Source organism: Lytechinus pictus, chromosome 11, assembly GCF_037042905.1.
Source record: "Lytechinus pictus isolate F3 Inbred chromosome 11, Lp3.0, whole genome shotgun sequence".
Classification (NCBI taxonomy): domain Eukaryota; kingdom Metazoa; phylum Echinodermata; class Echinoidea; order Temnopleuroida; family Toxopneustidae; genus Lytechinus; species Lytechinus pictus.
In genome coordinates, this window is record NC_087255.1 from 20,164,087 (window position 1) to 20,191,968 (window position 27,882).

General features: G+C 36.2%; 1 protein-coding gene across 2 annotated transcripts; it reads left to right on the forward strand.

Annotated features, from left to right (window-relative positions):
• The first annotated feature begins 7,955 nt into the window (after nucleotides 1-7,955).
• On the forward strand, nucleotides 7,956-26,439 carry LOC129270955 (delta(24)-sterol reductase-like). 2 transcript variants are annotated; one of them, XM_064106960.1, is made up of 10 exons: nucleotides 7,956-8,528; nucleotides 10,040-10,301; nucleotides 13,502-13,620; nucleotides 14,561-14,756; nucleotides 16,358-16,428; nucleotides 17,677-17,817; nucleotides 19,411-19,608; nucleotides 20,492-20,670; nucleotides 22,265-22,432; nucleotides 22,929-26,439. In XM_064106960.1, the coding sequence occupies exons 1-9, from the start codon at nucleotides 8,280-8,282 to the stop codon at nucleotides 22,416-22,418; spliced, it is 1,569 nt and encodes a 522-aa protein (XP_063963030.1). In that variant the 5' UTR covers nucleotides 7,956-8,279; the 3' UTR covers nucleotides 22,419-22,432; nucleotides 22,929-26,439. The 2 variants fall into 2 exon arrangements, with proteins under 2 accessions (XP_063963030.1, XP_063963029.1); XM_064106959.1 differs by having other exon boundaries at nucleotides 7,967-8,528; nucleotides 22,265-26,439.
• Nucleotides 26,440-27,882: the final 1,443 nt, after the last annotated feature.

The window sequence follows — 27,882 nt, forward strand, 5'->3', positions numbered from 1 at the left end:
CCTTACCAGCAAGACGTAGGGCCACCCCAGAAAACTTAGCTAGTCTTGGTTTCAGTTTAGATAGAGTTGATTGGTCTAGTGTTTATAACACTGACGATGTCGATCTATCCTTAGGCAATTTTTTAACTATATTTAAAAAACATCTAGATGATCATATTCCTAAAAAGAATGATAATCGAGTTAATTATAAAACATCACCCAGACTTCCATTGATTTCTAACTCCCTCTTGCGCTCAATTAATTAAAAAAACCGACTGTACTATAAATTCAAAATAAAAAAGAATGAACATTCAAAAATTAAGTATACTTCTTATAAAAATACATTAATAAAAATCTTGCGTGCAGAAAAAAAGAAATATTACTCAATTCAATTAGAACAATATAAACATGACATGAAAAACACATGGAAAGTTATTAAGCAAGCCCTGAATATTTCAAAAAAGAAATCAAATATGACTAAAATAAGATTTAATAATCGGAATATTGAAGATCCCACAGAAATCGCCAATGTTTTAAATTCATACTTTTCTACCATAGGGGAAAATCTGGCACAAAAAATTCCACAATCTAATAAGCATTTTTTTAAATTCTTGGGACAACCTAATGCCAATTCCATTTTCTTCTATCCGTCTACTATTTATGAAGTGACCGATATTGTTTCCTCCTTAAATAATAAACACAGCGCTGGTCATGATGACATAAGTAATTTTATATTAAAAGGTGCCATTTCGTCTATTGTTGAGCCCTTGACACATATATTAAATAAATCTATTTTAAGTGGTATTTTTCCTAAGCAAATGAAAATTGCGAAAGTTATTCCCTTATTTAAAAAGGGAGACGAGCTTGATGCTGGTAATTACCGTCCTATATCTTTACTCTCTTCTCTTTCTAAGATTTTAGAAAGATTAATTTTTATTAGAACAACTAAATTTCTTAAAGTCAATGATATATCTATTAACTTTCAATTTGGTTTTAGACAAAAACATAGCACTATCCACGCTCTTTTAAATTTTGTGCATAAAGTAGCCCATTCTTTGGATGATCATTCGCATCTAATTGGTATATTCCTGGACTTCTCCAAGGCATTCGACACTATTAACCATGACATTTTACTTTACAAACTTTATCATTATGGAATACGTGGAATTGCCTTGGAGTGGTTCAGGAATTACCTTAAAGAAAGAAAACAATATGTTTATTTAAATAATCACATCTCTGATCAACATGACATTAATTGTGGTGTCCCACAAGGTAGTATATTAGGGCCTCTTTTATTCATTATTTACATTAACGATTTTCACAGATCATCTGACATTCTTTCGTTTATTCTTTTTGCAGATGATTCCAATGTATTTTATGCTCACAAAAACCCTCACACCCTAGTTCAGATTATGAATTTGGAATTGCTAAATTTGACTCAATGGATACGTGCCAATAAACTATCTCTTAATTTAAACAAAACCAAATATATGATATTTAGTAATTCTATTGAATCTTTACCTTCTGACATCATCTTTGATGATACACCTTTACAATGCCGGTGTTTCCCAAATTAAATTTTTAGGAATTATAGTTGATAATAAACTTTCTTGGAAACCCCACGTTCTTAATGTGAGCAAAATATTATCTCGTAATATTGGTGTAATTAATAAGTTAAAACACTCTTTTCCTTCCGTCACATTACTCATGTTATACTCCTCTTTGATTTTACCTTACCTTAATTATGGAATATTAGCTTGGGGTAATACCCACAATTCTTTATTGGACAAAATATTAATTTTACAAAAGAAAACACTGTTTAATCATGTAAATAGCTTGTTGATTTGTTTGATTTGTACTGTGATTTATTTTTTGATCAATAAAGATTGAAAGAAAAAAAAAACCACTCCGAATTATATGTAATGCACCATTTCGTTCTCATACAGATCCATTGTTTCTGAAACATAAGATCATGAAAATAAAAAATTTATATTTGTTTCAATTAGGTCAATTCATGTTTAAATATAAAAATAATTCATTGCCACGCATATTTGATTCCATGTTTCCCCGAAACCAATCCCTCCATAACTATCCCACCAGGCAGTCAAATGAATATCACTTGCCCCTTCTTAGAACGCTTCTAGCACAAAATACTTACTTATATACAGGTCCAAGATTTTGGAATTCCCTTGACGATGAGATTAAAGACGCCCGTTCTTTACTGTCCTTTAAAAACAAACTAAAACTAATGCTCCTAAAGTCTTAATGAATTATGTTTATTATTCTAAACTAAAATTTTGCCTTATTGCTAGTCTATTATCTATGTTTATACAGAACATGACATATTTTTTCCAATTAGACATACAAAAGTTATAGCTTGTCTATACATTATATTCTACTTTTTATATTGTATATGTGTATGTGTGTATGTCCGTATGTAAGGGTGCGTGTGTATGTGTGTATATGTATGTATATATATATATATATATATATGTGTGTGAAAGAAATGGATGAAGAGAACAATGGTAGGCGTAGCTTAAATCAAGGTTCCCCAGAGCTATCTACCCTTTTGGAAAAATTGGTGATGCCGAAAAAATGCCTCTGCCGGGAATCGAACCCGGGCCCCCAGCTTTGAACGCCGGTGCCTTAACGACTAGACCACAGAGACGGGTTAGTGGCTAGGGCGACCCCGATCCGATTGACCGTCAGATAGACAGATTTTCGACACCATACCAATTGTAATTTCCTTTGTCGGGTGAATGTGGGTTTTGAACAATGACAAGCCGCCATGCCTCAGCTGGATCAAAGCTGTTGCTTTGATACAGTACACGTAGATAGCTCTGGGGAACCTTGATTTAAGCTACGCCTACCATTGTTCTCTTCATCCATTTCTTTCACACAATATTTAAATAAAAGAGTTGCCAAAGCTGTAGTACATGTATAACTTCACACATATATATATATGTGTGTATATATATGTACATGATGTGTATGTATGTGTAGACATAATATATATGCAGCAGATTAGCTTTGCATCCCTCTCCCTCTATTTTTTTTTCTATATTCTAGGCAGTTGTCATCGTACTATTGTCCACCCTCATGTACCGTCCTGTGTTGTGTTGTGTTGTGTCGTGTATTGTCTTTTGTCTCTGAATTTCACAATCCTGTATATAAGATTTTTTTTTTGCCCCTTTCGTTATCTTCATGTATTCCCTTACGTATATTTCAATATTTTTTCTATCCTAACTTTTTGAGGGGTTCACATCTTACAAGCTTTGCTTTTCAGTGGACCCCTCCATTCTTCTCATGATATATGATTATATTGATTTAATTATATTTAATTATATTGATTATATTGATTTAAATTTGACATGCATGTTAATATATATTTGAATCACTTATTGAATATGTATATTATTTATTCAATTTTGAATTTTGTTCATGCTTTTATTTGAATTGAATTGATTTATCATGTGATTATTTGTATTATGTTGAAGAATGAAAATAAATTGAATTGAAAGAAGAGAAAAAAGAGGAGGGGGAAAAAGGAGAGAGGAAGAGGGGAAAGGAAGAGAAAAAGACAAGTAAAAGGCGGAAAAAAAGAGAAAAAAGAGATAGGAAGAGGGGGACAGGAAGAGAAGGAAAAAGAGAGAGGAGGAGGGGGAAAGGGGAGAAGAAGAAAAAGAGAGAGGAGGAGGGGGAAGGAGAGAAGAAGAAAAAGACAGAGGAAGAGGGAAAGGAAGAAAATAAACAGGAGAAAGAAGAGAGAAGGAAAAAAAAGGTAAGGGGAGAAAGGATCAAGGGGAAAAGAAGAGGAAAGAGAAAGAAAAAAAAACAAGGAAAAGGAGAGGGAAAATAACTAGTAAATGGGCGGAAGCGCCCATTTGATGTTGACCGGGGCGCCGATTTGATCTTCGAACTAGGTGGCGCCAAATTGAAGTTCGAATTAGGGGGCGCCGAATTGGTGTTCGAACTAGAGGGCCGCCAAATTGATGTTGGAATTAGGGGGCGCCGAATTGATATTCGAATTAGAGGGGCGCAGAATTGATGTTCGAATTAGGGGGGGGGGCAAAATTGATGTTCAAACAAGGGGACGCCAAAATGATGTTCGCACTAGCGAGGGGGGGGGGCGCATTGATGTTCGAGCTAGGGGGTTGCCGAATTGATGTTCAAACTAGGGAGCGTCAAGTTGATGTTTGAACTGGGGGCGCCAAATTGATGTTCAAACTATATAAGGGGCGCCAAAGTGATGTCCGAACTAGGGGGGGGGGCGCTAAATTATTGATGTCCGAACTAGGGGAGGGGGCGCCGAATCGATGCTCGAACTACTTGGGGGGGGGGCGCCGAATTGATGTTCAAACTAGGGAGCGTCAAGTTGATGTTTGAACTGGGGGCGCCGAATTGATGTTCAAACTAGGTGGGCGCCAAATTGATGTCCGAACTAGGGGGGGGGGAGGGCGCCAAATTATTGATGTCCGAACTAGGGGGGGGGGGCGCCGAATCGATGTTCGAACTACTGGGGGCGCCGAATTGATGTTCAAAATTGGGGCGCCAAATTTATGATTGAACTAGGAGGGCGCCGAATTGATGTTTGAACTAGGGGGCGCTAAATTGATGTTCGAATTAGGGGCGTCAAATCGATGTTCGAACTGAAGGGGAGCGCCAATCTGATGTTTGGCCATGCGCATAGGCGACAAAAATCATGTTTTAAGCGGGGGAGGGCAAAGTCATATTTCACAAGGGGGCGCCAAAATCATGTTCAATCGAGGGCCCAAATTTTACCTTAAAGTAAGGGGAGTGCCATGCAAATTTTTGCTCGTGCTTCGCGCTCGTATTTATTGATTGTTTTGGGGGTTATACAGTGTGTTAATTAGTCACAAAATATAATGCATTCGATCGGAAAGAGGGTGCATTAACGAGAAAATTGATACTTCATGAGTTGACGGTCTTAATTTGATTATAGATAAAGGGGCAAATGCTTCCAATGTATTACTATTCCTCGATATTGTGATAAAAATGTGACCGAAAAACAACCTCCTTGTCATATTAATGATACCGACTACAATGCGATCCCTGGCACGCCTTTGAAGAGAGTACAATAGCTTAACTTGATCTGCGTCCCATTATTTTGTTGGTGTGACTAACACGCAGAAATGCATGTAATGTGCTTAGCGATAGAAATTAGGTATAGGCCTACTTAGATGGGTGTGAGGGCAAAAGTATTTTTTAAATAGCGAAAAAAAGCAATATAATAAAGTACAGGACTAACCGGGCCTACCACTCAGTGGCGTAACTACGGGGGGATGGGTGCATGGCACGTGCCCCCCACCCCAGGGGCCGCGGAAGCGGGGGGGGGGGCTGGGGGGCTTTAGCCCCCCCACTTTTTTCCAAAACCGTGAACAAAAACACAAAAATGACCATACGATTGTGATTTTGTACATGGTCAGCCCCCCCACTTTTGGCTCAGCCCCCCCACTTTGAAAACCGTTCCGCGGCCCCTGCACCCAGTTGGCGAAAAAAAAACAGGGAAAGGAGAAAGAAAGTGAAACGTAGTGGGGAAGAAGAAATTATTGTATTTTATATCATAATTATATTATATCATATTACATAAGAATTAAGAAATATGTTTTTTCATCAATTAATGAAACACAATTGGCTTAGGGCGTATATGGAGGGCCTATATGTGTTCATCATTCTAGTGCTCGCATTGTCTGAGTAATGTGATATATGTTCCTGTTGTAATGAAACGTCCAGTTTTCAAGTCAATATGGCACGAAATAAATTATATTTCCTCGCACTTCGGGTTTTTATTGTCTCACCTGCATAGCAGAGTGAGACTATAGGCGCCGCTTTTCCGACGGCGACGGCGGCGGCGGCGTCAACACCAAATCTTAACCTGAGGTTAAGTTTTTGAAATGACAGCATAACTTAGAAAGTATATGGACCTAGTTCATGAAACTTGGCCATAAGGTTAATCAAGTATTACTGAACATCCTGCCTGAGTTTCATGTCACATGACCAAGGTCAAAGGTCATTTAGGGTCAATGAACTTAGACCATGTTGGGGGAATCAACATCAAAATCTTAACCTAAGGTTAAGTTTTTGAAATGTCATCATAACTTAGAAAATATATGGACCTAGTTCATGAAACTTATACATAAGGTTAATCAAGTATCACTGAACATCCTGCATGAGTTTCACGTCACATGACCAAGGTCAAAGGTCATTTAGGGTCAATGAACTTTGGCCGAATTGGGGGTATCTGTTGAATTACCATCATAACTTTGAAAGTTTATGGATCTGATTCATGAAACTTGAACATAATAGTAATCAAGTATTACTGAACATCCTGTGCAAGTTTCAGGTCACATGATCAAGGTCAAAGGTCATTTAGGGTCAATGAACTTTGGCCAAATTGGGGTATTTGTTGAATTACAGCCATAAATTTGAAAGTGTGTTGGTCTAGTTCATAAAACTTGGACATAATAGTAATCAAGTATCACTGAACATCCTGTGCGAGTTTCAGGTCACATGATCAAGGTCAAAGGTCATGTAAGGTCAAAGAACTTTGGCCACGTTGGGGGTATTTGTTGAATTGCCATCATATCTCTATAAGTGTATTGGTCTAGTTCATAAAACGTGGAAATAAGAGTAACCAAGTATCACTGAACATCTTGTGCGAGTTATAGTAGTTTTCAAAATCAGCACTGCTGCTATATTGAATCGCGTGATGCAGGTGAGACGGCCAGAGGCATTCCACTTGTTGTTTTATGAAGTGACATATGCTTTTTTCATGACTATATACTTAACGTGATTGCCCCCTTTTAAGGTCTGAGTATCAAACATTTCCTGTCCGTGCTTACATAAAAAAAAACTCTATAAAAAAAATCAGCTCGCGCTTCGCGTTCGCATTATTTGGTTAGTGAAATACTTATGGTCTTAGTGAATCCCTACAAACAATTAAGCCATAGAATGCTCCTCTTTAGGTCTGAATGTCAAAAATGTTCAGCTCGCGCCCGGGGCTCGCGCTTGGCGCGCTCGCAATATTTGATTAGTGAGATACTGAGATATGTCATGTTAAAGATTACAATGACTTAAAAAGTGTTCAATGGGTTATCTAGGTGTAGTTCTAACAAAATCAGCAAGCGCTTTCATGGCGCTCGCATTTATAGATGAATATTGTGAGATATGTATGCTCTTCATGAATTCCTTAAAAAAGTCCGTTTAATGGCACAGTCCTTAAAATGTCTCTATATTAGGTCAGTATATACCTGGCAATTGAGCGTGCTTCGCGAGCCCAATAAGTGACTCAACTTTTTTGCTGCCCCCCCCCCCCCCTCCCCAATACCATGACCCACGGTACGCCACTGCTGCCACAGATACATGGAGCCGAAACATGCTGTACATAAGGAAGACATCAAGGAAACAAAGGAATAAAATGAAGAAAGAAAGAAATGAGAGGAAGAACATAATTGGACGTAATTAAGAGAGAGGGAGAGGGAGAGGGGGAGTGTGACGTGGTGAGAAAATTTAACAGCTGTATAACATGTTAATTGTTTGGGTCAAACCAACTGGTTAAATTTCCAACCTCACTTTCAGCTCACTGTCCATGAGTATTTTTCTCATTGTTTTGAGCATCACTGGTTATACAAAATTATGTTTGTACTTTTTTCTGATTAATTAGAAACTAATGAACACACGGGCGGGCCCAGGATTTTCCAAGGGGGGGGGGGGCACATTTTCCCGATTAAAATTAGACCAAAAAAAAGGTTTTCACCTAACTGAAATTCATGATTTCGTCAGCGGAGAAGTACAAGCCAAAAAAAAATGTTCTCGGTCACTTTCAAAAGGAGGGGGGCACACTTGAGTAAAAACGGTATATTTACATTACTAATTTTGATTATGACTCTCAAAAGGAGGGCACGGGCCGGCTGTGCCCCCTCCCCGGCTTGGATCCGCCACTGAATGAACTTGCTGAATTTTATTTGGCCAAACTGACATCATCCGATCCTTCATCATGCATTCAAGGCGTGGTCTCCTTTTTTTTTTTTACTTGCTTTTCAAAGTAACCGTACCGTACGGCAACTGAACTGAACCTCACGCGAGCGAGGGCTCAGGGAGGCAGCGGTCAGCTCTATCCCCGCCCGGCCGCCCGGCAGCTCGGGCTGGTGATGCACCCAAGACACGCCGCGCCCCTGGATTGTGACCTAGCTACGCGGACGACCCCGGTATCACGCTAACGACGAAGACAAAGGCAAGCTTCAATTTCTTCTGTCATTTTGATTACCTAACTTCTAACCATGGAGCTCAGCCTTACCATGATAATTTCGGTTTTGGCCGCCTTGCCTTTGATAATATGTTTAGTCCTCATTTATTTCAAGGGAATGGAATATGTGATCGTGAATCAAAGGTGGATTTTCGTGTGTTTATTCCTGCTTCCACTCTCTGCTGTTTACGATGTTTTCTATTTCATCCGCAACTGGGTCGTTTTCAAACTTAGTAGTGCTCCAAAACTTCATTCTCAACGAGTTCAAGACATTCAGTCACAGGTAAGTATAATCTATAGATCTAGTATTTTTTAGACAAATCATGATGACCAGCGAAAACTGAAAGGCACATTTTTTTTGTCATTTTTGATGACTTAAAAAAAAGTTTTAATTTTAATGTGTCTGGAGGAATAAAAATATTTTTCTTTTTTCATTTGAAGAAATTTCTCTGTGGATTTTAATATAAATTATCTTAAGAGTAAGACTGACAGAGATGTATTATTTGCAGAAAAATCCAAGAAATGGCTGCAAAAAAGAAGAATAAAATTGAGTCAATTTTCAGCATTTCTTTGCTGGCTCTGCCATCAATTTTCATATTTTATTATTGTCATGATTGTATTTGTATGTAGGATGCGGGGTCCGGACACTTTATTTTTGAAGCCTTCTTTTTTGTCTTTGTATTACACTAAAAATATGAATTCAATACTTGTAATCATCTTCTATTTTGTTCTTTATAATATTTCCTAACATTTTGTACTAAAAAATTACGAAACTTCGCTTGTAAATTTTTCCAAATGACTTTCTAAAATTGATCGTCCGGACACACAACCTGTCTGGACACACAACAACTGGGTATACCGTACTCCGTAGACTGTGTAGATGGGAGTCATGGGACCCACACAAATCCAAATTTTTAGCTTCCGAGAGCTGTTACACATTTATTCCTGATGCCAAAAACTTGTTTTTACAGTGCCAAATAGGAAATTTGATGCTCTTTCTGATGTGATGGTGTAATCTTGTAAAAGATTTGGAAATAAGATCACATTGAAAAATTGCAACAAAGTGAAAAAAATTGTGAAAAACAGAAATTTCATTTTCCCATATTAAACGCATGGGGAAATGGCAATCTCAGCTTAACACACACAAACATAAGGCCAGGGTTTGCAATTTCTCTTAATCCTTATTTAAAATGATCATAAACTTGTCCTTAGATTAGTGTCAAAAGAAGCTGGCCCCTGAATTTTCTCTCTCCATACGTCCCAAACAAAAAATCAATTCAGATTAGGTCTAGATCTATATGTAGTTTTTCTTGAAGGCTGAATTTTCTGAAAAAATGGGCCATTTTTCTTCTGAAGTCTGCCTGTTTTATGCTGACATTTTGCAGTTTGGCTTCAGACACCCTATTTTTATGCTGTTAGTTACTTGAAAAGAAAAACAACAACATTTTTTCCACTCGATCAAGAGAAAAGTAACCTAATTTCAGCACACAGGGGTTACATGTATGATGTACACCTTGACATAGAATGAGTGAAAATTTGTTGTAGCCACAAAATAGAAGTTACCAGTGTGAAGAAAACCCCACCTTAAATTCCAAGGTACGCTGAAAGCTAGACTGATAAATCTGCTGTTTCGGAGGAGTCTTTTAACATTTTTTTTTCCCTCCTACTATTGATGGAGGGGATGCCGCGGAGCCAGACGAAGTCTCAGCGGAGCATATCCCTGACAGAAATAGATCTATTTATCGGTCTAGCTGAAAGCCTGAAACCAACCATAGAAAATTCTTTAATTTTCAGGTGAAGAAATGGAAATCGGACCAGAGTGGGCAGCTGATGTGTACCGGTCGTCCAGGGTGGCAAACTATCAGTCTAAGGGTTGCCAAGTACAAACAGACCCATCGCAAGATCTTCATCAATCTGGTTGATATCCTCGAAGTGGACACTGAACGTCAGGTCATGAAGGTAGAGCCCTTGGCCACCATGGGTCAGATCACTGCAATGCTGAACCCTCTTGGCTGGACACTGCCGGTCCTTCCAGAGCTGGACGATCTCACAGTTGGTAAGCTTCTCGGTCTGTAAATAAGACATTTGTAGGGTGCAGGCTTTAATTTTATCAGAGCAAGAACACATTCTTTTTTCACAATTTGTACGCAATTTCATCGTTGTCAACAATTCCGGCAACTTTGAAAATTATCTAGGAGTCTTCGGTTTCATAATACACCAGACAAAGCTACCCGCATTAAAATCTTTCATATTTTTAGAACATGCTGATTAAATAGAGTGAGTGCAGTATGTAGAATAATATGGTAATTCTGGTTTTGGATACAGAAGAGTAAAATTATTGTCAGTCGTATTCCTAAAGGAAACACGACAAATGAGTAATGTCCTTGGAAATATTAAACAGTGAAGGGATTATTTGAACATGTGTACGGTACATGTAAAGACTTATGAAGCTAAACTGCAATCTTGGTCAGTTCTTTGAATGGATGTAATTCTATGTAAATATTGCATTTTGATAAAAAAGTTAAAATACAAGTCACAGTTACATGTAGATTTCCTTAAACTGCACTCCCAAAACATAGACCAGGCATGTTTCCTTGTAAGTATTTCACCCTCAAACCATATTTAAAGGTCAAGTCCACCCCCAAAAATCGTTGATTTGACTCGATAGAGAAAAATCAAACAAGCATAACACTCTAAATTTCCTAAAATTTCCTCTAAATCTGGTGTAAAATAAGAAAGTTATAACTTTCTTATTTTACATGTACATCCGATTTTGATGAAATTTTCAGTGTTATGCTTGTTTTTTTTTTTCTTTTATTCAAATAAACTTTTCTTTTGGGTGGACTTGTCCTTTAAGAGATTTATTACCTCAGAAGTATTGAATTGAAGTACAAACTACAATGATATTTTTCCATTCAAAATCTCCTGTTTTGACTCAAAGTGATTTAATGATTGTTTTGTACTAGAGGGTCACATACCAGCTATACAAATAAATTATCTTGTCCATGTAGTAGTTTAATTTACACAATGAAAACGATACCTTATCCATCCTGTCTTGCAAGTAAATAAAGTACAATGTACTATCTTAAAGCAAATAATCCGATCTCATTAAACCGTGCTGTCTTTAATAAATAACCTTATACATGTGGTATGATGTCTTGGGAATCGTGGGTCAATGAACTATCATTGAATTTTTATTGGCTTCTTCACTGGAGAAGGAACAATTTATTTTAATTTTGTCTGTCATGCACAGAGAAGGGAACCAATTTTCCAGAGAAATAAACGTATGGAACAGTTTGCAAATTCCTCTATTGCCAACTCGTCCACTCACCACATGGTCTACCTTCATTTAGTGTAATGCCATTCCATCCATCCATTGACACTTTGTTTAACAGCCATTTGGTTAAAAAACATTCGGTCCAATAATCGCTTTGTCTAATCACCAGTTCCTCTATGACCAGTTGTACCCAATTTCTTTTCATTTATTTTGACTAATTAACACTTTAATAGTCCAATTAGACATTAATGGTTATTGGACCAACTGGTTATTAAACAAAATGGCAGTTAGACCTTGTAGATACTAGATAGTGGACAAACTGACGGTTGACCAAAAGATAGTAGACGAGTTGGTAGTTGGACGATTTGGCATTAGACCAATTGAAAATAAACCAAATGCACGGGCTTCTTATTGAAGAAATAAAGTGGGCCATTTATAAAAATGTTCATCATTGACAAATTTCAATAACTTTGCCATAAATGACCAGGCAATTCAGGGAATCCAAACTTGGTCATAAATTGCTATGTGAGAGAGGAGAAAAATAAGTAAAAAACCGAATGAGCATTTGAAAGAAATAAGACAATAAGTATGGCTGTTTGAGAATTGAGATCCCTTAAACTGTAAATTTCAAATTGGCAACTGGGTATAAAGTGGTAGGGACAACTTTCCAATAGGTCATGTTAAAACAGGGATTTTGGGGTTTCCCCTACAGTGTATACCCCTGCAACAGTAATCAAAATATAATAACCATTAACCAAGGTATTGTTTTCTGTCCTCATGAAAGAAAATATAAGTTGAAGTAAGACTTTTGAAACAATGACATTTTAGTTTTTTTTGTATTGGAGTAAATGGGAGTGTACATGTAGTCCTTGCCTTTCTTCAAGAAAGTTGCCTTCCAACTAAACATTGAGTGTAGTTAGATTTATGCCTTTAAAAAAATTTGCCTGAAAGTTTAAAGTAAACTTTACTCAGCTCTGCCTTGCCCTATACAGTATGTACATGGAGGTAAACAATGTTAACAATTAGAGTGTATTTGATTACTGATTATGGTGTATTTTTTTTAAGGCCAAAGTAAAATTTTGAAGGTCATCTTCAGAAATTACTCGTGTATGTATACATATGAAAGTTTGCTTTTGACAGACCTGGGTCCCATTTCATAGAGACTTGTTATAATATCATGATTTCTATAAGAAATTAACTATCAGCCAATCAGATTGAATGATGTCAGTAGCTTTTAACTGTTATTGCAGATTTTTACTATAACAAGAGCTTGTTTTACAATTTTATGTAGTTCTGTCTGGTAAGATTACTTTTTTTTTTTTTTTTTTTTTTTTTTTGGTGTTTCTGCATTTATTGAAAATGCAATATATGAAACACAGTAATCATAATGAATATAAAGAAATACAAAAATAAATGAAATAATTACAAATTGCGACGATTACATAATAGAAGAATAATTTACATAGATATACATGTAAGCAATAATATATAAAATAAAATGCAGTGGCTAGCTATCATAAGCAAAATGCTTGAGAGAATAGCAGCCAGAGGAAGGCAGCTACATGAAAACCCTTTTAGAGAAAAATTCATGGGTCTGTAATAATGATGTCACATAATTATTTGAAATGTTAAGATTCACTAGTTGGAAATTTCTGTGAATTAAATTGCCAACCTTTTTTTTCAAATGTATTTTTCTGCATTCATAAAATTACTTTGAAATCAAACTTATTGACTTTTGTATCATAATCTTACAATATATTTGTTAGCAATGATAATTTTTTAACTGTATGTGTTATGTTGACATTTGAAATAAATGAATGAAATGAAATTACCTAGCATAATTTAGAAAACACTACACTGTAGTATGCTGAGAAATAGAAAAAAAAATGTATTAGAGTTTAATTGAACACTTAAGAGACTGCTATAAAAATGTACGATTAACAAACATGACCCTTCTATCTTTCTTTTCTCCTATAAAGGTGGTTTGATCATGGGTGTTGGAATAGAGAGTTCTTCTCACAAGTATGGTCTATTTCAACATGTCTGCGTCAGCTTTGAACTTGTCTTGGCTGATGGAAGTGTGGTCCAATGCTCAGAGGTATGGTACATGTACATGAAGTCTATTTATTTGCTCACTATACACCAGGGGCCACGGAACCAAGGGGAAGGGGGTTGGGGAGCTACAGCCCCCCCCCCACTTTTGTCCAAAACCAAAATCGTGTACAAATACTACAAAAACATAAAAATTACCATTGTGATTTTTGCATTGGTCAACCTCCCCCTTTCCCCCACTTTCAGCTCAGCCCCCCCCCCCCTTTTAAAACTGTTCCACAGCCCCTGTTCATACAGGGCAAACAATTCCTCATGACAAGTGTAAAATATCAGACCTTGAAAGAGACAGAGAGAGAGGGGGGGGGGTAAAACCTGTCGTTTGCCAACCCTGATGCAGTTTTCTTAGTTCATTTATGCTAGTCACTGGTTTGCAACAAGGAAACCAGTCCTTAATGCGACAATCAAGAACATTGGGCCTATTTACATTCAATACATATATGGACAAATTGTAATGGGTGTTTGGTTTTTGATTGTATGACTTTTTTCTTAATACTTCTGACTTTAAAATGCTTTGTTGAGCCCAATTTACACTCCGAGCTCTTTTATAGGAAGAGTTTTTTGACATTAAAGTGGTGAATTGCCCGTTTACATAGTCCCAGATGGAATTGACTGTAGTGACACAGTAAATTTCTCAAACAAACCATTACAGTACCAAATAAACCCATGGACTTGTGAATCTGTAATTTTCAAAAGCCTGTCACGAATCACCGGGTTCTTGTAGGTAACAAGTTGGAAGGTGAAAATGTATGCATCGCTCTTACAGTACATGTATATGAAAATACAATCCATCCTTTATCAGTGAATTCGACATTGACAGTAGTAATGCATTTACCACATGTGACTTCATATTAAAGAATTTATTAAATTGATAATGAAAATGAAGTAAATCTGAAAAATGAAATATTTCAATTCTTTTCTTGCAATAGGATAAAAACCCTGAGTTATTTTACTCTGTTCCATGGTCATATGGAACTATTGGATTTCTTGTATCAGCGGAGATCAAGATCGTACCTGCTAAGAAATTTGTCCGTCTGGAGTACAAGCCTGTGCATTGTTTTGATGACGTCTATAACGTCTTTGCAGAGTGTTCAAAGGAGGCTCAGAAAAATGAATTTGTTGAAGGTAAGTAGGTAACACGTTTTAATGCCTCCCATTCCTAGAATTCAGCTCAACTGAATTTCAGCTTTTATTGCTCTGCAGTTACCCATTTTTAAATAAGACCCTTTTTTTTTTACAAAGGACACATATACTGATGATTTCAAACGAAATGCCCATGGTACAGTATATTGTGATTGCATTTTTACCAATTGAAACAGCTCCTTCCACATTTGAATGCATTGGAATCAGGGTTGTTTGATTTAAATCATGTCGATTTAAATCATGATTTAAATCGCGATTTAAATCACTTGATTTTTTTCAAAAAAATCACTGATTTAAATCAACTTTTATGAAAAAATTAGTTTTCTCTATTTTCTCTTCTTCTTAACAGATACTTTCAATGAAATCATTTTCATTTCTGTTCCACATGCTTTAGAGATACTTTAAAAGAATGATACACCCTCATGGAGTCTGATTTAACACCACTGTTTTATTTTCAAATTGTAAAACAAGCAAAACTGATGAAAACAACAAGTTTCTAACGAAGTAATGATAAATAACTCTCTGTATGTACACCAAACTGTTAAATCTTCAATAAAATAATATATAAAATCTACAAAGGTGCTCAAAGTCCACAACTTGGATACTTTTACAAAACAGCTGAACTACTTGTATGTACCTCCTTCTTGTTACTATTAATTCCCATTCTTTCAATTACTTAAGTTGCAAAACCCTTTGTTTATTAGCTATTACCAGCTGTTAGTTGGGAAGTCCCCCATGTGATATTTCTAGGAATTATTCCTAGCTAAAATCCCCCATGTGATAATTCTAGGAAATATTCCCAGCTAGAATTCCCAAGGGCAGTATAGGAACCCTAACAGGCCTTTAATAATGTCAATTTTGTTGGAAATTCTCAAGTTCTTTGAGTACTTCATGCATTGGAGTAACACTTCGGATGTTTTGGACTGACTGATATAAAAATTTCAAGAGTTTAAATGTATACATAATACATAACATTACTTGGGCTTCCATAAAATGTCCCTCTCTATAATGCAAATAAATATTTAAAAAAATAAAAAAATTACCTGTATATAAGTGGATTATTGTGTCAAATAGTACAATACACAATGTTCTAAAGACTACTTGACCACTATTATTGGTGTAAAAAAGTTTAAATATAGTTTAAAACTTGTTAAGTGTGACCATTATTTTTCGTTGGAAAAAAATCAAAAAAATCTGATTTAAATCATAAAAATCCGATTTAAATCCAAAAAATCCGATTTTTTTGATTTTTTTTTAAAAATCCAAAAAATCAACAACCCTGATTGGAATTTTCATCATACAGCTACATGTATCTCTTTGTGTCATCCTTATACATGTAGATATGTGTATTGGACCATCATCACCTACATCACTAAGTTTTTATGTATTCCTTAAAAAAAATATCAGTTTTAATATGTATTTTCATTAAGTTTTGAAAATGCCAACATGCTTTTATAATGCATATTTCCAAGCAAAATACAGCCCTATTCAGTATTTGAAAATAAAAGAAAGGTTGGAGAAAAAGTGAGAAACTTTGATATTTTATGCTAATTTTGAATTATATACTTATTTTGTATTAAAAGGATTGATGTACTCTGAGAATGAAGCTGTTATAATGACAGGACAGCTAACAGATGATGCCCAACAAGATAAGGTTAGTTTCCCATCCTTTTATCTTTTTGTCTCGCCCACCAGAGGTGAAGGCGAGACTTAGGGATCAAAATGTCGTCCGTTGTCCGTCCGTCCGTCACAAACCTTATGACAAATAACTCCACAACCGTAAGTCACTTTTCAACCAAACTTGGATGGTAGATGGACTTTGGGGACCTGCATGTTATGCTGCAGTCGGAGGTTACATGGTAAGGTCAAAGGTCATTTTCAGGTCAACGTTAAAGTTTACATGCAAGACTCTCTTATGACACTTAACTCCGCAACCGTAAGTCACTTTTCAACCAAACTTGGATGGTAGATGGGCTTGGGGGACCTGCATGTTATGCTGCAGTCGGAGGTCACATGGTAAGGTCAAAGGTCATTTTCAGGTCAACGTTAAAGTTTACATGCAAGACTCTCTTATGACACCTAACTCCGCAACCGTAAGTCAATTTTCAACCAAACTTGGATGGTAGATGGACTTGGAGGACATGCATGTTATGCTGCAGTCAGAGGTTACATGGTTAGGTCAAAGGTCATTTTCAGGTCAACGTTAAAGTTTACATGCAAGACTCTTATGACACCTAACTCCGTAACCGTAAGTCACTTTTCAACCAAACTTGGATGGTAGACGTACTTAGGGGACCTGCATGCTATTGTGTTGGGAGGTCACATGGTATGGTCAAAGTTCATTTTGAGGTCAACATTAAAGTTTATGTACAAGACTCTTATGAAAAGTGTTATTCCATCCCATTCATTTCACAATGAAGTTTTGATACAATTCTGTTGCGTGCCCTCGCAAATCACAATATTTCTGGTTATTTTCATGAGTGGGCGAGACACAAAATTGCTTTTGCCTTGTTTCTTGTTACATCTTTGTAAAACACCTCCTGGATGCCACCCCCACCCACCCTAATTATAGTTCATGATATACATGCATACAGGTAGTTTACACACAATGGATGGTATGGACAAGGGTAAGCATTGCCTACAGCTATTTGATTCCAAGCATTGTAATCATTTCATTTTATAACAGATTAATGAGATGTAATTTTTCCGCTCCAGTTTTGTTCACTTTCTATGAAAAATATGCTAGGCCTATGTTGTACATAAATGTCCTTGCCACTGTAAAATAATGAAAATTATCACCACAGGATGCATGCAGAGGAATGATAATTCCATATTGATTGCTTAGTAAACCCCAACCACTGACTAGCTTTCTTTTAAATTTTTGTGAAACGATTTACCACAGATCAACTCAATTGGAAACTTCTGGAAGCCCTGGTTTTTCAAGCACGTCGAGGGGTTCCTGAAGTCCGGTCCTGCTGTGGAGTACATTCCCCTGAGGCACTACTATCATCGACACTCTAGGAGTATCTTCTGGGAAATTCAGGTTTGTCCCTTCTCACAATCATCAATTTTAACCCGACGCACACCACAGAATCCATTTGCAAAGTGATTTTGAAAAAAAATTATGATCGAATTTGATAAGTGCCAACGACTAGTAGAGATGGCAAGATAATTTCTCTCGCCAAGTCAACATAATAACATTTTTTCAACAAAAAGTTGTATGTGAACATGGTGAGATACATTATCTTGCCAAGTAGACATATAAAAAGTTGTACAGTATGTGAACACAGCGAGATACATTATCTTGCCAAGTAGACATATGAAAAGTTGTACAGTATGTGAACATAGCGAGATACAATATCTCGGCAAGTTGACATATGAAAAGTTGAATGTGAACATGGGGAGATACGTTATTTCACCATGTTGACATATAAAAAGTGAATTGCAAGATTTTATTTTGCATCCACAGCGTACGCAGCTAGCCTCGGCCTGGATTCATTTTGAACTGAATATGGTGTGTGCACGATGTGATATGAAATTAAATCTCGCCATTAACATTATACATGTACAGTGGTGCTCAAAAGTGATCCGCACCAGATAATGATCATATTTAAAGTTCTGCCATGTTTTAGATATTTAATTGTGAGGTCGGGTGATAAAATATTACATTCATTCAAGTTTGTTTTTCTGGGCTTGCCGAACATTGAAGTGTGTTGTTGGTCACAAACTTTTGAACACATTTGTGTCTCTCCATGTCGACATACACTTTTTCATTAGTCGACTTGGTGAGATAAAATATCTTGCCATCTCCACAAGTCGATGGCACTTTAAAGCTGAACATTCCAACATGTAAAATTATAAAAAGTGGAAAATGCGATATGTTAAAATATTGGGTCGCAGTCAGATATTACAGTGTGCGGTAACCTTAAATGAGAATGAAACATTTGGATCAAGATAGCTTGTGTGTAAACAGAAAATTCAAAGAAACAGATCAGACAAATAATGAGAAAGTTATGAGCATTTGAATGTTGTGATCACTAATGCTATGGAGATCCTCCCATTGGCAATGCGACAAAGATGTGTGATGTCACTTGAGAACAACTCTCCCCATTACTTTAGTATATGTTTCACTTAAACTACCTCTTTTATCACATCTATCAGTAGATCATGTGTTCTTTCTATAGGAGAGCATGTAATACAGATTTTTAAAGAATACATCATGGATGAAGAGTTTGTATCACCATAAAAAAAAGCAAGAATAGACATTTTGGGGGTATTTTATAGTCGATCAAAGGGAAAGTTGTTCACATGTGACATCACACATCCTTGTCGCATTGCCAATGGGAGAATCTCCATAGCATTTAGTGATTGCAATTATTCAAATGCTCATAACTTTCTCATTATGTGTCCGATTTTTTTCAAACTTTCTTTGTTCATGTTCCTTGATATTTCTGTTTCGACGCAAGCCAACTTGTTCCAAAACTCCTTTGCCAAGAGAACCAGGTATTCCCTTGCAGTCTTTGGGAAGTCAGAAAATGCAGCTAATTATCTCAGTACAGATTGAAACAAAATTAATTCTTGCAGAATACAAAAAGTATTGTATCGAGATGAAGATCGTGCCGATTTATTCTTACAGGATATTGTGCCGTTTGGAAACCATCCAATCTTCCGCTATCTCCTTGGCTGGTTGACTCCTCCCAAGGTGTCGCTTTTGAAGCTTACTCAAGGTGAGGTCATCAGAGAACTCTATGAGAAGAAACATGTCGTACAGGATATGCTGGTGCCTCTGAAAGACATGAAGAGCTCCCTCATGTGTTTCCATGATGAAATGAATGTAAGTCCTCCAAATAGAACTCTGCAAAAGAGCTTGTGTATTCTAATGATCTTGGACAATATGCATTGTACATTAAACATACCGGATCTTGTATGATTCTAAAGGTTGATGGATGTAGCTTAGTGTGATGAGATATTTTTTGAAGAGTGGTATGCTTCCCCCCCCCCCCCCACCATCCTCCGCTTCTTCACCTCTTCCCCGTTCACCTTCCACTCCACCATTCTTCCTCCCTCTCATCCTATTTCATTGCTTCTGCCCCTTCTTCTTTATCCATTGTCCTATCCCCCCCCCTCCTCATCTCCTTGTTCCTCCTCCATTATTCCTCATCTCCTACTCCTTTCCTTCCGCTTCCAACTTATCCTCTCATCCTTGTCCTCCCCTCCTCCATCTTCTCTCCTGTTCCTTGTCCTGCTTTCAGGGTATACGTGATCACAGATAAAAAAAGAGCTGAAGAGTTTCGAAAGGAACAACATCTAAAATTGAAAGAGTACCCATAGATTTGTACAGAGGAAAGCTAAGATAAGCTGAAAATCAAAAAGTTGAAATAAGCTAAAAAGCTGATATCTCACACTCCTTTATCCCCACTCCCTCTTCCTATCCTCTTCCACCTCTCCCAATCCTCTTTCTCTTCCTCTTTCTCCCTTTCTACTCTTAAATTTCTTCCTCCTCATCTTCCCATTATCTTCTTCCTTTGTTTTCGTAAAGACTTTTTATAGTAACAAAGGCTCATTTTCTATAACAAACTTACCATCAGCCAATTAGATATAAGGATTTTAGTAGCTTTTAACTGTTACTGCAAATTTGTTACTATAACAAGTTTTATGAAATGGGCCCTCTAATGTCATTGATACTTTTCATTACATTTTATTGTATTCCTCTCTAGATGTATCCACTGTGGTTGTGCCCATTTGTTCTACCATCTGTACCGGGCATGGTTCACCCTTCAGGCAACCAGGAAGAACTCTATGTGGACATAGGAGCTTACGGCAACCCAAAGAATCCCGACTTCCATTTCAGAGACACTACTCGTAAGGTGGAGGAACATGTCCGCAAAGTCAACGGGTGAGTGGTAACATTCTCCTCAACAAATACTTAATACTTTCCTTTCATTCTTCTTTGGTCTAAAAAGACTGCCACTGCAGAAATCAGATTGTTACAGTAATTTTCATGTACTTGACTAAAGGTCATGACCATGTTGTACAAAAGTTTTATAATAAAGACAGCATTTATTATGGGCCATCTAAGTAAACTGTTCCGAGGCGCAGTTTTCAATTTTCTCTCTACAGTGTGTCCAAGAAAAAATGAAACAAAAAAGTGTTGATGCTTTATTATAACTTTTAAGTGGGTGCGAACTTTGTGTGGTCTCTCGTTGAGACGTTGACTCTGTGTTATAAATAACTAGTGTTAAAATATTTATTTGAGATAACCTTCAGTAATACAGAGAATGAGGTAGTCTATGATTTTATTCATACAGAGAAACTATAATGTTTTTGAGTGGAAAGTTCTTGTTTTGCTACTTTGTAACATAATAAGTGTGATATGGATGTACTGATCGGTGAATTAGCATGTTATCATTTAAGTGGGCTATATTATACAAATATACAATGACACTCGAGGATCTGGCTAAAACTATTCGCATCGAAGGAACATCATATAGTACTATTCTCCCGAGGGCCATCGGCCCGAGGGAGAATAGTACTATGTGATGTTCCTGAGTGCAAATAGTTTTAGCCAGTTCCGAGAATGGGTCATTGTATATTTGTTTTATATCCCTTCCACTCATTTATATTCTTCATACGATATTCTTCTTTGATACCCGACTTTTACAGCAAAACGATTTTTAATAAGTCGATGATGGAACAATCGTTGAGAAAACAATAAGCCTTGCCGTATTGATCGTCTGTTCAGCGAGCGCGCCTGGTTAGTGCAGCTCGCCGAAAGTTTCCCGTGGCATGCAGTAGAGAGTACCGTTGGGCTGAGCAGCGCTCTGCTCGAGTAGGGGGCGGGGTAAAAAAAGGTATAGTTCACTTTTTCCCTAGGGAAAAAATGGACTATGCATGACGTCAGCAAGGAACATGAACTATTTCATGGCAAACGTTTTTCGTAGTAAAACTATTCTTTTTCTCCTTGTGTACACTCTCAATACAACAATCTTAAATAAGGGATATAATAGCTCAGAGTGTTGCACTATGCTGGTCAGATGTGAGTAGTTAAGGACTTGAGATGGCGCTATTGAGGGTGCTAGTCCATTGCTGCTTTAATCACAAATGTAATAGACGTATGGTTCATCATTGTAAAGCTTAAGATTCTCCTCTGTTATCTGATATATATTCAGTGATTATTTGTTCACACATGATAGAGCAAAAACAATTTGATGAAAGGATATCAAAAAGTCACTGGGCGGACAGTATCTGAATTTTAAATAGAGAATCAAATTTATAAAAATCAATATATTTTGCACAAGAACTGGTTACCTGTCGTATATATTATCTTGTTTTAGTACTTACACTTTAGACGCATCTACTTGCACAAGTTAATTCAGGTGAATAATGTATCAATTAAAGCACTTTGAAACATAATGTACTGAGCAGTTTACAAAGTGGATATTCAATTATTGTTTTCCTTATTACAATTGTTGTTGTTTGTTGTCCCCCAGTTTCCAGATGCTATATGCCGACAGCTACCTGACCCGCGACGAATTCCGAGAGATGTTTGATCATTCTCTCTACGACAAGCAACGCAAGAAACTCAACTGCGAAGGTGCTTTCCCTGAAGTGTACGACAAGATCAATAAATCCGCTCGCCACTGATACCCTATTAGTCAGTCCCCAGTAGAGTAATGAGTTAAAGGGGAAGTTCACCCTGACAAAAAGTTTACTGCAAAAATAGCAGAAAAAATAATGAAAAAATAATGGTGAAGGTTTGAGAAAAATCCATCTGAGAATAAAAAGTTATTTAAATTTCAATTATTTGATTTGTGACATCATATGCGAGCAGCTTTCCTACTCATTGTATGGTTAATAATCAGTGAATTGTCTTTTCTCAGATAATAGAAATGGTTTTTACTGTACTTTCGGTATATCAATAGACAAATCATTTCACACCCCTTCCTAAAAAGAAAACAAAAATAAGTCACCACAGCCCATTAAAAAATTGAAATTTATGCATTTTACATTACATAACGTACGGGGCAGATGCTCATATATGACTTCACAAATCCCAAACTTAAAATTCTTATAACTTTCTTTATCCTTAATGGATCTTCCTCAAACTTTCACCAATATTTTTTCTGCTATTTTTACAACAAAATTTTTCTTCAGGGGAAACTTCCCCTTTAAACCAGGGGGTGTCTCACAAAGAGCTTGGAATGGCCTAAAGGGTGTTTTAAGACAATATTTGCAATCAATAGCAAATTCCAGTTGCAGTTTTCAATTGTATTTTTACAACTGATTTTTTTATTTATTGAGGATCATGACTTTTTAAGAATTAGGATTTGGCATGAATTGTTTCCCACCGACAATACTACCTGCACCATTTCATATGCATGTATATTGATATGTGCGTTATGCAAGATGACATTATTTCTATGAATAAGGTATTGGGCTCTATTTATTTTAATGTGTTTTCCTCATTTTGGGTGTAATAGGATTGATATTGTATTCTTTTTATTTATTGCATGGGGTAGAAGTAAAGCAAATCTAAGTGGAAAATTGGCAATAATTTGTGAATTCCATGGAGAATAAGGAAGATAACTTACGGGGAGATGAGCGGGATTATAGATGGCTCATCATTAAAGCCCTACTCACACCTTTGCGTTTTAAGCTGCGTTAGCTTAAAACCGCAATCTGCAGCCTAACACAGCACACTACGAGGCAAAATATTTGGTTGCAATCAAATTGTTGCCTACAAACTTGTCGGAGCTCATTCAAAGTTGCAAGTAGTAAAGCGAAGTGATGAGGTATATTAAGCACCCGTCTAATGCTGCTTTAAGGCCTGAGTAAGCTGCTCGTCGTTGCTCCACTTCCTTGCTCGAGTTTCCTCTTATTGATGTTTGGTGCATTTAGATGCATTCAGTTGTGGATGTTTGAACAAATTTATTAGGCAATTAGGCAATCCGCAGCTGAATGCAGGCTAAAAACACAATGGTGTGAGCCAGGCCTCATGATGTATGACTCATTCTGACACTATGCTGAATGTATGTACTTAGATTATGATGTCACAAACAAAGCTTTTTATGATAACTCAATGACATGAATTATGATGTCATGAGCTATAGTATGATGTTGCAATGCTATCAATATAATTTTACAATGCTATTAGTATGATGTCTCAATGACATGGATCACAATTTCATAATGCTGTTATTATAATGTCACAGTAACGTTAGTGTGATGTCACAGTGCTGTTAGTGTGATGTCACAGTGCTGTTAGTGTGATGTTACATTGCTATTAGTGTAAAGTCACATGAATGTTATTGGTATGATGTAACAATGAAGTCATTGGTTTAGCTGTCATGAAGCAAGTACATGCCAGTTCAGAAATGCTTTTGATATACATGTGTGTTTCACAATTTTATTCATATTTATTTATCTATTAAAAGGGTTTGCTAGTACTCTTCATCACAAGTCATTTGGATGCAATTCAGCTTGAACATTATATTTAACACACATTAACACCTGTAGATATCTAGTATGTGTATATAATTTTTCCTTTTCACACCATTGGTTGGATAAACCATTTTTCATTCAGTATTCTGATGTATGTGTTTTCATAATCATGCTTGTATCTGTTAAATGGCTCCTGTTTTAGGATTATGAAATTGGATGACATTCATGCGCTTTTGAAACTTTGCAGGCATATTGCTTGCTGTGGTGAGGTGTTGAAATGTCCCGATTGATATTTTATGAAATACTTATTGTTTATAATTCATGTTAAGCAATGCTTGTAAAGCTCTCTATGTATATTCATATTTCTCTACACATGCTCTTTTATGAAGAGGGCACGTATGTTAATTCTTTGTAACAGAAACTTGTAAGCTTTGGGTGTGAAGCTATAAATTGTGGAAAGTATTGTAAATTGTATATGCAGATGTCATACTTCCATTAATCAAGAGTATTTGACCAAGTCAAAGCAAATTTTTTAGATCAAACTTGACAACATATTTTCTCTTCTTGATGAATAATTACATTAAGTGCTTTTTCCAAAGTGACATGCCCTATGCAAAATGACAAAAACAAATACAACTCTGGGTAAAAAACTTACAATGTAACTACACAAAACTAATCACTAATCTTCTTGAACACGCTTGTAGGAGGGCACTGTTTAAATTTATCAGGTAATGCATTCAAATATTTTTTGGGTAGTTTTATAATGGCAGTTCTATACAGTATGCATGTCCGATATGGGGCTTCCCTGAAATAATATGGCTGATTTTGACTACCTCATGTCCTCTGTCCTGAACAAGATACTGTTAAATCAAACTGAAAATAGAGAGTGAATAAATTCTTTGTGACCCGGGTTTGATAAAAGCAGAAATTTACTATGAATAATTATCTGAAAAAATAGTTGAGGATAAATTCTAGTTGAGATGTAGATTTCCAAATGAGTTTGTACAGAATACAATGAAATTACCATCCAAGTGTCTGTTTGAATGAATAAAAAACATGAATATATAGTGACAATTAACCATGCAAGAAATTCTGTAATTGCTGAGAAATTTACAAAAATAAGCCTCACATTTGAGCCATTTGTCGGGTCTGAAATGACCATCCAAGCGTCTGTTTGAATGAATAAAAAACAAATGAATATATAGTGACAATTAACCATGCAAGAAATTTTGTAATTGCTGAGAAAATTGCTGAGAAATGTTAAAAATAAGCCTGACATATGACCCATTTGTCTGGTCTTTTTCCAAGCAATAATAATACACTGTCCCACCTGTGCTTATCTACGTTGGCACATGGCAATCCTCGGTGTGATTGTTTTTCAGCCTAGATTTCATGATTGCACAGATCTACATGAACATATAGTGACAATTAACCATGGTTTTACATAATTTCTCATGAAAATTTCTCATAAAATCAGTGTTTACTGCAACTACATCAATTATATGTATAGATCAAGAATGGGACTCTCAATGTGTATTCTTTTCTCTTATATCATGTAAACTTTGCAAATTTATAAAGGATTTTGAATCCATTTTACCAGGAGGAATGCAATAGAAATACAAAGTTCAAACCAGAAGGTCATGTATTACAACCATGTTTACCTCAATTGTTTATGATTTGACTTGTTGCTTTTTCTTTTTATATTCAAACTTGTGTGTTTTAATTTTCACAGCAATGTGGGTTGGCAGATTATTTTCTTCAGTATTATACATGTATTTTATATATTGGTGGTATGCTGTACCTAGTCTACTGTGCAAACCCTTCACTTGAGTTAAAGGGTCTGAATGCGCAGCCTACAATAACGTGTGTACAGAAAACCTCTTGCTCAAGATTTATATGTGTTAGTCTTGTGTGATGACCCACCAGTTGATCAAGGTTTCAATCAGGGTCTGTGCCCGCAGACTGTATTTTGCCTACCGTAAATGTAAACCGGATGAGTATTCACTATATGAAGGTTTAAATCAGGGTCTATGCCTGCAGACTATGCTGTATCTATAGTCTGTGGAGTGTTCACTGTACAATAATCAAGGTTTAAATAAGGGTCTGTGCTTGCAGACAATGCTGTACCTAATGTAAATGTTAACCTGTTGAGTATATACACTGTACAATGAAGCAGGAGGATGACCAGAATAAAAAGTGATCAGAAGATCATGGAAGGCTGCAACATGTGTGGTTTTCCCTAAATTACGTAGATTGGCATTCAGTCTAACGTAGATTGTGGTCAGGGGCCAATCCAAAATTGGATTGAAAATGTCAGTTGAATGAGATTGAATTCTATATCTATTAGATTAAAAACTTCAATCCAACTTTTGATTGGTCGCTGATCGCAATCTATTTCAATCTAAGGAATGTATGGAAAGGAACAAGAGGAAATAGAGGTTTACGAGTAATAGAAGGGAATGGAAGGGTGTGTCTGAGAGATAGAAAGATTATCATGCAGATAAATGGAGTGTGAGAGAGGGAGAGAGAAAGGAGAGTGTGTGAGAGAGGGGGGGGGGGATATTGAGAAGGGAGAAATAAAAGGGGATATTGGCCGCAAGAGTTGGAAGAAATTTATTAGAGTGTGGGGGGGGGGGGGTGAACACCTCAGACAACACCCAAAAATAAAGGAAGGAAAGTTAATGAGGATTTTTGCAATTATTTTAAATTAACACATTTTCCATTTTCTCCCTTGAAACCGAAAAATGCCGCCTTGACCGGCATTGATAATTAGAAATAATACCAGACATCTGAAATTCGATTGTTACTAATTGGGAAGTTCACCCTAATGTAAATTTCGTTGTAAAAACAAAGTAGGAAAAATATATATATTGTGAAGGTTTGACGTTAATTTATCAAAGATTTAAAAAGTTTAGGAATAGATTTTAAAGTTTTTGATTCGTGACGCCATAATTAAACAAGTAGCTGCCCCATTAATAGAAAATACACAGTATTCAATTTTTTAAGGTTCGTGATGGCTAGACGATATTTCTTTCAGGAGCGGATGTGAAATGAGTTGTCTGTTGATATACTGAAGGTACAATGAAAATCTATTTTAAGTTTTTAGAAAAAATGACATTTCATTGATTTTTATCACTTGATAGTCCCCTCATACTCTCAATTGTTATATGTTCATTATATTGTATAATTTATTTGTTTTGTAAATTTCGATTGTATTTGATCTTTTTAAATTAGGATTATGAATATAAATGAATTGATTTATATACCGGAGAAGCTACTGGCATATTACGAAGAACTTTTAAATCTTTGATGGATTTTCCTCAAAACTTCACTAATATTTTTAATTCAGTTTCCTGCTATTCTTACAGTAAACTTTTTGTCAGGGTGAACTTTCCCTTTAAGCCCGATTTGGATAAAAGCCCCCCCCCCCAAAAAAAAAAAAAAAAAAAAAAAAAAAATGATTAGTAAAGATTGCAGGAAAAAACAATCAATACCAGTTATTTTTATTTTTTTACGACGTCACAGGCGAAAAGGCCCTATACAAAATACTATTTCATTAAAAAAAAATGAAAGTGGGTTTATTTGTGAGGTCCTGATTATCATCAAACACATTATTTCATATCTCATTAAAAACAAAAGATAATCGGTGGACGGGTGACCAAAAAAA

Bases quoted from the DNA above. Each gene is read 5' to 3' on its own strand.
- LOC129270955 (XM_064106960.1), top strand. From the start codon at position 8,280: ATGGAGCTCAGCCTTACCATGATAATTTCGGTTTTGGCCGCCTTGCCT. The intron at 16,429-17,676 runs GTTAGTTTCCCA...GATTTACCACAG, and splicing joins ATGATGCCCAACAAGATAAG to ATCAACTCAATTGGAAACTT. The intron at 20,671-22,264 runs GTGAGTGGTAAC...GTTGTCCCCCAG, and splicing joins CATGTCCGCAAAGTCAACGG to TTTCCAGATGCTATATGCCG.